General features: G+C 34.6%; 1 protein-coding gene across 1 annotated transcript in view; it reads right to left on the bottom strand.

Moving 5' to 3' along the window:
- The window catches only part of LOC136028061 (CCR4-NOT transcription complex subunit 10-like), a 56272-nt gene extending 47642 nt beyond the window's left edge, over window positions 1–8630 (bottom strand). The window contains exon 1 of the mRNA XM_065705654.1: window positions 8376–8630. Within this exon, the coding sequence (XP_065561726.1) occupies window positions 8376–8570 (195 nt within the window). The 5' untranslated portion in view covers window positions 8571–8630. The remainder of the gene's footprint in view (window positions 1–8375) is intronic.
- Window positions 8631–13488: the final 4858 nt, after the last annotated feature.

Genomic DNA, 13488 nt, shown 5'->3' with positions numbered 1-13488 from the left:
TGACATACTGAAAACTGGTTTCTTTCAACTTAGTGTGAGAAGAGACAAAGAGAAGTGACTGAATAGATGGAAAATATATAATTTGGGCTATATATTTCCACATTAGGGGAAGGTGGGGGTAAAGTATTTGGACAATGTGAAGTCAGAAAATAATTCTCACTTCATAATATCACAATAATTGTAGCTAACACAATTTTGTATGCAGACCCGCGGTACTTTAAAAATAACAGATCTTAAAAGAAACACAGCCTACCAAGCCGAAATAGCTCATTGGGAGAGCGTTAAACTGAACACAGCCTACCCCTCTACAACAACAGGGTGAGATGAAGAATTCCCCTTCTCAATAACTGGTCCAAGCAAGGGAGTGTTCAAGATTTTGTAAAGGATGAGAGAGGGAAACCAAAATGACCTCTCATGAATTTGTAAAGTTTTCTAGTATTAGTTTTTCTTTGCTTTTAATTTAAAGTAGGATAAGAATTTCCATAAAAAAGATCTATCATTTAAAAAAAAAGCTCTTAGTGAGAATCCCCAATTCGTTTGCTATAAGGGGCCATATTACCATTTTAGCATTAAGTAGCAGGCTAGACTTAAAAAAAATAAATTTCAAATACCAACTCTGTAGTTTCAAGGACCAAAAGCCTACAGCATCAAAAACATACCCATGAAGCATTTCAGCAACTGGGATCCCTTGGTCACAGTTACAGACCAACACAAGCAAAACTATTACTACTACTACTAACAACTACCACAGGACCAAGCCACCTGAGGCCAACACAGCTACGCATGCTCCTCCTCCATCCCAATCCATTTAAACACTTTACACCCGCTCAGGAAGTTCCAATTTCCTTTAAATCATTCTTTATGACATCCTCCTACCTGTCCCCTTGGAATGCTAGTACCCCAAGATGTCTGACACTGAGCATGGAACTAACTTCTGGTTTCCACCAAATTTTGATGAATCCAAACACATGTTCTGGTAGATACCTTGGTTACAGGATTCATCCTCCTACTCTTATTACCCACTGAGGAAGAACCAGCTCTTGCCCCTTAAAAGCACAAGTAGGATATTACTTCTTACTTCCGAACTTGTTTTATTTATATCTGATAACCTGCTTCAATAAATATAATGAAAACAAGAATGGAGGAACCCTCTTCCTCAAAGGTTGGATCATATTTGTGCCTCCAAAATGCAAAACTAGGTCAATTGCCCTACACTTACTTGACTTTGAAGGCCAAAAAGCACAACAAGGATACACACTCCTACTTCAAAATAAATTAGGCTGGGATTCATCCTGATAGATTTGCTGATGGCAAAAGTTCAGTGGCCCCTTTTACTTTACCAATCCTTGAGGCCAGAACAGCTATGAACCTGTTCTGAATAGCTCCTAATCCCCATTGAATTTGTTTGAGACCTGACAAACGATTAAGATTACCTTTTCTTCCGCCATTGAGGTCAGATTGACATCTTACGTCAAAAAGCCAGACATAAGGAGTGCATAAAGAGGATGGGAGAACACAGAATCAAATGGGGAAGAAGAACTTTCATGTGCTTAGATAATACTGACGATTTAAGCACCCTAGATGAAAGTATGAGCAAAATGAATAAAATTTTAGAAGTTCATCAAGTTCAGGGTGCTAGAATAGGTTTGAAAATTAATGTTAGGATGACTAAGTTGCTAAGGCTAGGAATAAGTGAAAATGAAAAGGTAATCGTTAACAAACAGATTAATCAAGTGGACAGCTTCACTTATCCCACTAGTATTATTAGCAAAGATGGTAGGTGGAGTGAAGATGTCAAAAGTAGAATAGCCAAGCCCCAGGGTGTTTTTTCACAATCAAAAAAATATAGAAGAATAGGAAGATAAGCTGGCAAACAAAGGTTAAAAATTAGAAGCTACATAGATGAAAGTGGTCAAATATGGATCTAAAGCATGGGTGCTCCAAAAATCACAGGAGGATTTGCTAAATGTTTTCAAGAGAAATTGACTAGAGACTGTTATGGGTATCCAACTGACTGACCATATTTCAAACAGTAGGCTGTATGAAAAGTGTGGTTCAATCCCACTTCTAGGGTTATAATGAGAGGAGGGTCGAGATGGCTAGGGTATGTTTTGATGATGAAGGCTGATAAACTGCCGAAGAATGTCCTTTTTAGCCAACCATCTAGGGCTAAATGGGAAGCAGGTCACCCAGTCATCAGGAAAGAATTAAGGGAAATGGGAACTTCCTAGTAGGGTGTAAAGAGATACTTTGAATAGGCTAGAATGGAGGAAGAACATATGTAGTTGTGTTGGCCTCAGGTGACTTGGTGAGTTGTTAGTAGTAGTAGTATGGCCTACCCAGAAAAGGATATAACCAGGATGTTAGCTGTTGTTAGTTTCATTATGATCCAACTACTCCTTCTGGTAATCATTTTGATTCAAGAGAATAACAGTTCATATTGAGAACAATGTACCAAAGGGACTGAAGCATGACACTTACTCTTGCCTCCCTGTTAAGGTTGGCTTAGATGCTGCAGCCTAACGAGTAGAAATTGTGATAACAATAATATAGGGACAACTTCCCTACAGCAGTCAAAATTGGCAAAGACCCCACAAAATCAACAACTATGACCACTACATGGATTAATGACAAGAATCCATGGGCCCTGCACTGAAAAGTTCAGATTGGGTCCTGATTACTAAAATGGTGTACCTAGGACATGAGCTTTTATTTCTTGCCAAATTTCAGAAGATCTGACAATCCTTTATAATAAATGTCAGGATAAGTAGAATTTAGAGCTCCCTTATCCACACAGCTTGAATTGGGCTCAAACTTCCAATAGTCACAACTAGGACACTTGTCATTACTTCCTGTAACATTTGGTTGAAATGTAATAGCCCCTTCTGCTAGATATCCTGATGAAAACGTACAGGGGTTTTCCCTATTCTCACAAAGAGTGCATCAGGTCTGGATCCAGGTTGCAGCAGTAGCTAGCAATCTAATAAGAGATGATCATGTACAATACTGAAAAATACAATAGCGCAAAACTACTGAAAATAGTGGCAGATCAAAACAAGAAGTGTACTATTAAAACTGCCTTGTTTGAAAACCTCTATATAGGAAACTTACCATCAAATAGCTTGAAAAATGAGGAAAACCTATTGGCTTGAAAAACAAGATAAGTTGTTTGAACTACATTATGTGCATAAATGGCATCTTTTTTTTTCATCTGTTCCACTCAGATAGCAGGGCACTGTAACATCATAGAGAGCTATTTAATGTCTTTTAAAGGAAATTGCCACATCTAGTGCCTTTTGTAATTAAAAAATGTTTTAATGGAATAAATTGTCTACAAAAGACTACATTTTTCATGTATAAGATTGATAAATAATGTCATTATTGTTGGTTGCTATGTTAATTACAAACTTTTTTCAGCTTAACTCCAAAAGTGAACACCTCTTTTGGACACTTCCACTTGTGTCCAGCAAAGTTTGGTTGAGATTTGATAACAACAAGTTCCAACGAACTCGATCCATAGAGGTTATATCATGCATGAACTCCTGAAAGTACAACTAACAGACTTATTCTTAACTTTTACAATCAGTTTGGTTGCAATCTAGTAATCATTTCAATTAGATATCACAATAAGAAGAAATTATACCCATTATATCCCTTAAATGCTGTTTTGGATTCTAATTCATAAGAGCAAAAGAGAGAATAACTAGACCTCCGTTGCTTGTGCAACGGGAAGTGTTGCAGCAACTGTGCCCTGTTCCTTAGGGCACAGTTGCGGAGCAACACGTGCAACTGTGCCCTACAGGACACAGTTGCTATTTCCGGGAAATCTGAAAGAGATACGGAAATAACGTCTTATAGTTTTCTGCTTAACTTTGATGGTCTAAACTAGGAAAATATAAAACAAACCAAATTCACCAAAAAATTTAAATTGCCCCGAGGGCATGACAAAACTTCCAAATAGAAAAACCCAAAGAAGGAATTTTATTTCGGAGAAACTATTGTAAGCTCCAGTTGTTAGGAGATCGAGACCTGTCGAACCGCGTTGGAAAAAAAATTCTAGCTGGTCCAGAACAGAAGTTACCTCTAGAGCATCGAAACTTCGGAAATTATTTCTTAGAGAACGAAGCAACTTGGTATATAGAACACTTCACTTCTTCTTGCATACTTTTTATAGCACTACTCGATAAAAATACAAGAAACATCAAAATCGAAAATTTGAGAAAATTCCAAAAAAAATCGGAACGAGATGGACTTTTCCGGAATTATTTCCGGGAAATCTGTAAGAGCTACGGAATTTTGTGCTCCGGTTCTTGAAGAGACAAATGAAAGTTCTACATGAGTTCAGCATAACTGTATTTCTAACAAGTTTATTTCCAAAGCTAGGGTCGTCTTAACTTGACGCCAAACATCGAATGCACAGTTTCTAAGGAAAAAACCGTTTTATTTTTTTTTATGGAAAACTGTTAGAAATTTTAGGAACTTCTCTGGAACTTTTTTACTCTGTTTCACGTTTCCCTTCCCTCTGAAAAATCTCAAATTTTTAACTCTTACCACTTCGGAGCTACAGGTCGCTGATCACAGTGAAAAAAATAAAAAAAAAAAACAACTACGAAAGCAGTAGTGTTGCTCCGCAACACAATGAGGACTTTTTTCCCAAGTCAGTGAACCAACAAAACCTATTTGAATATTTCAGCCCTATATCTAAGGGCCGTCTTCAGCAAAGAAAAAATAAAAAACAATAAAACACTTACAATAAAAGTTCTCAGTTAAAAATCCATTTGTTTTTATTTTAAAATAGCCTTGGCATAATTAGTTCTTAACGAAAAGTTCAGCCAAGACTGAACTTTTCGTTCAGTCTTGGCTGGTATAATTCATATATTGAATAATTCATTAATATGAATTATTTAATTCATAAGAGGTATAACTAGGACACTAGCACTTACTTCCTAGCACTACTAGTACTTACTTTGGTCAATATCTGATATTATATTTTCGTTGATATCATAATGATAAGAATGGTAAATATCCTGAGGTTAAGAACTTAGAGATCCTCTAATCTAAGAAGGTCTAAAGAAAGGTCCTCTTTATCCCTCCCAAAAGTGAGCTGACCCCCAAAATCATGGCTTGGATACCAGATCTTAGTTCCCATAAAGTTTTTCTATGATCCAAAAAGCTATTCTTGTAAATGTTCTGATGACAACAATATAAAGATTCCCAACTATTTCTCCTTCCTGAAGAAGCCAAATTGTGTATGAGCAACCAAAAGGTGCAACTAAGACACTAAATTTTATTTCTTATTAAGTTTGGTTAAGATCAGATATCCCAGCAAATAACAAGGCTCTGGAAAAAACTGATCTTCCCCATCTATGAGTTGGATGATAGTTGGACTTGTTTCAATCTGCTTCTGGGCCATTGCATTACAGCCTATGCATATTTCATGCAAAAAAAAAAAAAAAAAAAAAAAAAACAACACAAAGATTCAGAATGTAGATCTTCCTTATTGACAATTACAGAAGTTTCCTCAAAATTGAGAAGAGATACTGAATTTTAACTTTTAGTCTATAGGGAATAGCTCTATGTTCTACACAACTTGAACATGGCATTGTATCACTACTAAGAAGTCTACTTCCAGAGCTCAGACAGTTGTGTTTTGCCTCTAGTATATAATAAGCTATGCATGTTGATTAATTTATCTTGTCATTGCCAGATATCTCAGGAAAATGACATTTTGGGATATTTTTGTAGGTGTTCATTAGGTCAGATACCTTAGCCTCTGAGAGTGGTACTCTAATCCTATATCATAAATAGTTTAGGAATCAAGTATATATATATATATATATATATATACATACATATATATATATATATATATATATATATATATATATATATATATATATATATATATATATATATATATATACCCTACAGTATATACAGCTTATATTACAAAATATAAAAGTGATTGAAGCCCTTTTATTACTTGTTGGCATATGAATTGTATGTTGTAGTTATTTAGTGCATCAACTAGAATTACCTATGGCCAAACACAATCATCACTAGACTTGATAATTTGAAACAGCACAGACAAAGTTATCAAAATTGATGCTCACCCATACTTTTGGAGATAGTGACCCATTATGCCTTTTAATCATATTCAAAAAGTTCATTTTGTATAAAACATTATAATAAAATATAAGAAGGCTTGTGTTATAAATGAGTTATATGTTACTAGCATGCTGTTGATGAGTTAGATAATGGTTTCAATGTAGCTAACCTGCCACCTGAGTCATCAACCACTTGTCCCTATGGATTAAATTGCTGACAGATAGAGGAAATCTTGTTTCTCTAAGGTGAGATTTGTATTTAGAACATAATATTTGTTTATGTGTGTTATTGAGATACATATTTTTTTGGAAGTCAAGGTACTTGTATGAAGCTGAAGTTCTGAGGCACTTGTGTTTAATATGGAGTCTAATATCCTAAATATTTGTGTGAATTGAAGTGAGACATCAGTTCTGGTTGTGGTTAAGAACATCAGGTATTTAATATCTGTATTATACATATATGGAGCAGCATACAAGATTCTGATCCTTAGTTGTTACAAGTGCAACTCAATGTTTAAAGACAATTCAATAACAGTTTAGTTAAAATCAGACAAAAGAAGCATGAACAGGCCAACAAAAGGCAGGTTCAGAAGATTCAAACCATTCTTGGTTGTAAAATCACTAGATGAAGGAGTACAATAAGGAAAGATAATTCACATGTGCTTTGTTATATCAAGGAACCTAATAAAATGCTTTAACATTCAGTAAATATATTGGCATATTCAATTGTTCCATTTTGGGTAAATTTATAGCAAACAGTATAACTGGCTTTTGTATAAAATGAATATACCACTCACTGCCTTTTTTTATACTCTTTACAAATATAATAATCACTTCTACTGGAAACTCAGATTTAAGCACTTTTTTTGCTCTTAAAAATGACAAATTTTAAAAAATTATGACAGTCCATGTAACTGACTTACCAATAAAGTGAACATACCTCTTGATGCCTTTTTTATGTTCTTTACAAATATAATAATTGCTTTAATCACAGATTCAAAGTTAAGCACTTTTTGAGTTCTTTAAAATGAAAAATTTTCAATTAGAGTATGACTTATCACCCATTTTCTGTAAAATAATACTACAATTTCTCAGTGCCATCTTTTCCTTTGAAAAAATAATGCTACATTTTCTCAGTGGTAAAATTATTTATAACAAGGTTAGTTTAGGTTAGGCTAAAAAGTGCTTAAATTTAAATTTCTGGTAGAAGCAATTATTATATTCATAAAGAGCATAAAGAAAGTCATCAAGTAGTATATTCACTTTATATGAAGGCCAGTTATACTGTTTGCTATAAATTTACCCCAATTTGACCCTAGCCATTATCTGTAATCCTTTTTTAAAACATGTTTATGCTACAACCAGAAATATAATCAAATGCAATTATCAATGTCATCATAAAAATACTTTTACCTTTTATTTTTTTCCTGAAATTTTTTTATACTGCTATCTGGAATATGGGTGCAATGATTTGCCAGTGCTATTGGAAAATCAATAAGCCTATAACCACAATTCAAAGTGTTTGAACTTGCATCAGAAAAAAGTCATGCCTAAATAGTAGTTAAAAAAAAAAAAAAATCAGAGACATCATGATATTTGAAATCATGGCCTTAACTTCATTTTCCAAAATATAGAAATGAATAATGGTTAAAAATTATAATTCCATAAATTTCTTGTGCATTCTAAAGTTTACTTTTTAGGTTTAGAGCTTAGCCTATTGTTATCTGCATATTTGGGACAGTGTGGAGGAATTGAATTTGAACATAATGGTAGCAAAAATGATTTGCATCAAGCAAATTTTGATTGCAGATGAGCAAGGAATCATTTTTAATACAACATCAACAAAATCTCAAATCTAACATAACAACAAGGCTACTTGTTTATTTTAGATTCTGAGAAGTTTTCCAAAATAACAGAATATAGGATAACTTCCCAAGTCAAAGTCTGTTTAAGGTAATGTCTTGTGTAAATTTCTAAGACTTAGAAATCAGAAGAAAGTTACAATAAAAGCTTGGCAATGCCTTTCCAGAGTATGATTTTGACCCTGGATCATTACTGAAAGTTCTATTTTCCAAATGTAACCCCTTTCCAAGATAGCAAAAAGTAGCTAAACTAGAATTTTACCCTAAATTTTTTTAGAATTTAGCATTTAATAGCCTATGCTATACCCTGGACAAATACATTTATCAATGGGACTGATCATGTTTTCTGATGAAGCTTGCTATGTTAGTCCAAAGAATATTTGAAATAAATAATAAGTTAAATTACCTTTTCAGCAAGGGTCTCTAGAGACTTCTTATATGCTCTGAAGTCAGTTAGTTTTCTGTCAAGGAAATCGCGAGTTTCTAAGTTTAGGAGGCCATGAATGCTCTTAGTTTCATTTGAAATATTTATTTTACTTAAAAGCTCCCAATCAATATTTTCATTTAACTTCTCAAGAATTGCAGCACCAGGAAAACTCATGATAACACTCCACCAAGACGAACAGGAGTAGCAGTAGCAATGTCTTGCTACGTTTAAATGTTATGCCGCTGGACGACCAATATTTTCTATACAAAAATAAGTAGTCTGAAAGTAAGTGGAAAGTGGTAAATACTGCTAAAAAGCGCAGATGAAAGTGAACTTGTTTTGATTGGTGGATTACTTTTAGATGGTTAATCATTGACTCTTTTATGTACCTTAGCGATAAAAATAACTCTAAATCTAAATAAGTTCTTGATTGAGTTTCTTTATCTCCTGGAAAAAGTTGCTTTGGGCATCATAACTGGAAAAAACTGGTTCTTTTTGGGTCACATTTTCTGGGTAAAAATGATTCTTTCTAAAGTATAATCCTCTTGCACCAAGGATCTGCTGACAAAAAGTTAAAAGTTAAATATGACCAAAACTTAGTCCTCCTCCCCTATGTAGATATTTGTTTACATATTACATGTCCCTTGCTCTCGGACTTTAAATAGAAACTTCATGTCGTTTGAAAACGAATTCCCACCGCCTATCAAAAAAACATATTGTTCTATATTAATAGCCCCTCTGCCCAAGAATTTGAGGATTTATTTGATTGGTGGATTACTTTTAGATGTTTAATCATTGACTATTTTATGTACCTTAGCGATGAAAAATCACTCTAAATCTAAATAAGTTCTTGATTGAAAGTTTCTTTATCTCCTGGGAAAAGTTGCTTTGGGCATCATAACTGGAAATAACTGGTTCGTTTTGGGTCCCATTTTCTGGCTAAAAAATGATTTTTTTTAAGTATAGTCCTCTTGCACCAAGGATTTTCTGATAAAAAGTTTAATAAGACCAAAACTTAGTCCTCTTCCCCTATGTAGATATTTGTTTACATATTACATGTCCCTTGCTCTCGGACTTTAAAATAAAACTTCATGTCGTTTGAAAACGAATTCCCACCGCCTATCAAAAAAACATATTGTTCTATATTAATAGCCCCTCTGCCCAAGAATTTGAGGATTTATTTGATTGGTGGATTACTTTTAGATGTTTAATCATTGACTATTTTATGTACCTTAGCGATGAAAAATCACTCTAAATCTAAATAAGTTCTTGATTGAAAGTTTCTTTATCTCCTGGAAAAAGTTGCTTTGAGCATCATAACTGGAAATAACTGGTTCTTTTTGGGTCCCATTTTCTGGCTAAAAAATGATTTTTTTTAAGTATAGTCCTCTTGCACCAAGGATTTTCTGATAAAAAGTTTAATAAGACCAAAACTTAGTCCTCTTCCCCTATGTAGATATTTGTTTACATATTACATGTCCCTGGCTCTCGGACTTTAAATAGAAACTTCAGGTCGTTTGAAAAATGAATTCCCACCGCCTATCAAAAAATATATTGTTCTATATTCATAGCCCCTTGACCCAAGAACGTGAGGATTTAAGCTCCAATCTACTCGGAAAAAATTGTTTGACTTATTTTTTAAACAACATCCTTCTCGTAGACTGCAAAAATTTGAAGTCTTCTTGGCCCAGTGGAAGATCCTTAAAATTTTAAAATCACCTGAAATTAAAGCTCTTCACTTATTGTCGGAAGTCATTTAAATGGGGTCTCACACCCGCTTAAATGGCTGAAGAAATTTTTTTAAACATCAGGGTTTCATTGTCCCATAGGCTGGATGTAGTTTTGAGGCTAATCGTAAAAAAAGCTGGTGGCCCGCTTAACCATATTTTTGGTTAAGAAAAACAATGTTTTTGCATATAATTCCTATGAGCGAGGGAATTACGGATACAAAGCGTAAGCTACTTCGTGAATACAGCTAAGATTCCATAGCCTTGTAAGGAAAATAGTATTATATTATAAATACCTACCAAACAAAACCAAGAGTTAGGAGCTTTCTCAAAAGACATTTATACTAAAGCTCATGATGAGAAAGTTTGCTCTGAAATAAAAAAGGTAGCTACTGAAACCTGAAAGCGAACCAGAGACCTTTAAATCTTCAGTCTAACGCTTTCCAAACTGGAATGTTTTATTTGAATCTTAATATTTTATTTCAATGACAAATTATATCTATTAAAATTGACTAAAAATGTATCGGTGTAGTTCATATTAATCTGTATACAAGATCGTGGTTACAGCTGTAGCTGCAATCCGGGTTGCAGCGGTAGCTTGGAACCTAGTAAGAGACGATCAAATCCAATACTAAGAAATACAATAGCCCATCTATATCTATATATATAACTAGCTGTTGGGGTGGCGCTTCGCGCCACCCCAACACCTAGTTGGTGGGGGCGCTTCGCGCCCCCCCCCCAAGCCCCCCCGCGCGCGTAAGTCGTTACGCGCCATATTAGCTACGCGCCATTGTAGTTGTGTCCCTATGTCCCACCTGTGAATATATATATATATATATATATATATATATATATATATATATATATATATATATATATATATATATATATATATATATATATATATATATATATATATATATATATATATATATATATATATATATATATATATATATATGTTTTTAACTACGTAAAACTTGCGAATATACAACATTCTTTGCTGTCCCATCGTCTGTGCATATAAATAGATTGTCAGGTTTACCGACTCTTGAACATGCAACGCATAATGGTCCATGGGAAAACAATCCGTATTCAGATCTATACCTCATGATTCTATTGATTGCCCTTGAGCTTTGTTGATGGTGATTGCTAATCGACCATTTCCTTTGTTGCCGTCGTCATTTATATATCCCCCTGTGGCCCCCGGCGTCCCCGTTGTAGTTGTGTCCCTGTGTCCGGGTCGTCATTTATATTCCCTGTGTCCCCGTCGTCATTTGTGTCCCGGTGTCCCAGTCTGTGATTTCTACTTGAGTGTCCCAGGCGTCATTTATATTCGTCAGGATATTGTAGGGCATCGTAGCATCGATGAGTTTAAGCAATTCTTGTCAACTTATTGTTTCGCCTATAAAGAATATTATCTCGAGGTAAGAACTGATCACCGACCACAACGATTACCACTTTGTTGATAGTTGCGTATCAGGAGGCATCAATTCGATTGCTGTTTTTAAGCAGAAGCACTAAATTATTATTTTTGTGGAAAAGATGATATATATAAATATATATATATATATTTTCTTTTTAGTTTTTTTGTAGTTTTTACCTTTTTTAGTTTTTTTCTTCTTTGGTATTAATGCTAAAGCCAAGGTTCAAACCTGGAGCCTCTCGGACCTAGAACCTGAAACATAACGCTTTACCAACTCAGCTACTTCTTTAGCCTCAAGCCTTTTTCCTTGCTGTTCTTTTGATTCCTCGGCACGCTTTCTTTTCTGACTTTCTCTATCAGCAGCAAGTTTTTTGGCATAGACTCTTTGAGCATCTTCATCGGCTTTTGCCATTGTAAGTTCATCAGTCATTTTAAACTTAAACATTAATAGATTTCTACGTGAACATATATGTGTTAAATATCTTTAATGACGTCACCGTCATAGCAAAAATGACGACAACTACCTTCATGACGCCAGTCGACACAGAAACATGACGTCACCTGATCCACAGACAGACAACTTATTTTTATATATATAGATAGATATAATTCTAAAATTGTCAGGTAATTTTCTATTTTGAAATAAAAACTAAAAATTGTTGCTCAGACAACATAAATATTTTTGATATTTACATAATAGCTTTAGTGGTTCTGGACTGAAAACTAAATATGCTAATCAAATTGGGAATTGCAATCTTTTAGGTTGAAAAGGCAGATCCATTGGAATCATGAGAATGCGTGGAATAAGAAAAGCCTCACCCTCAAAAGGCCCTGTCAAGATTGTTGCCTCTATTACGTTATAACAGACATAACACGTCATTTGTGTCCCGGTGTCCCGGTCTGTAGTTTCGTTAGTCGACAAACATGACGTCAGACGACAAACAACTTCATGACGACATACAGCTCAATCCTTATAATGACGTAAGTCGACAAACATGACGTCAGTCGACACACAAACATGACGTTAGTCGACAGACAGACAAACAACTTATTTTTATATATATAGATATATAATCTATCTATATATATAAAAACAAGTTGTCTGTCTGTTATGTCTGTTACACTTTGTCTGTTACACCAGATTATATCTTCTATATATATAAAAGAAAACAAACTAGAATGTAAAAACTGGAAATTGCATATGAAACAATGGAAATGTGTTGCGCCTCAGGGAAAGTTAAACTTCCTCTGCTGGCTGCACCCCCAGAGCCATTGAAGACTTGGCTTAATGGAACTACGTCAGAATCTAAGCGTTTTTTTTATCAAACATCAGAAAATATAACTCATGTTTCCAAATGACGTAGTTTGGTGCCCAAATCGAAAATCAAGATCAATTTATGCCTACTTTCAAAGTAAAAGGGCAAATTTATCATAGAGCAGGGTCCCTTCTACCATTCTCAGGCGAGAATCATAAATTTTTACAATTGTACTTCATCAGTGATAGAAATTCTGAATTGAATACACGTTGCGAAATTTCTCCCAACGTTGAAAGGACAATCGTTTCCCAATTGCAACATCTTTTCCACGAAAATAATAATTTAGTGCGTCTGTTCAAAACAGCCATCGATTTGATGCCTACTGAACGCCTCCTGGCCAACATGTGCGTAGATACAATGCTCCAACTATCGACGAAGTGGCAATCGTTATGGTCGGTGATCAGTTTTTACCTCGAGATATTATTCTTCATAAGCGAAACGCTCAGTTGGTAAGAATTGCTGAAACTCATCGATGCTACGATGCCCTACAATATCCTATCATTTTTGGGATGGAGCCGACGGCTATCACTTTAATATTAAATTGATGAATCCAGCCACTAACAAAGAAATGAATAAGAAATGCAGTGCAATGCATTATTATTCCTATAGACTAATGATTCGGA

The sequence above is a fragment of the Artemia franciscana genome, chromosome 6 (assembly GCF_032884065.1).
Source record: "Artemia franciscana chromosome 6, ASM3288406v1, whole genome shotgun sequence".
Classification (NCBI taxonomy): domain Eukaryota; kingdom Metazoa; phylum Arthropoda; class Branchiopoda; order Anostraca; family Artemiidae; genus Artemia; species Artemia franciscana.
Note: the sequence above shows the minus strand (reverse complement) of the source record. Positions and strands in the feature narration are given on the sequence as shown.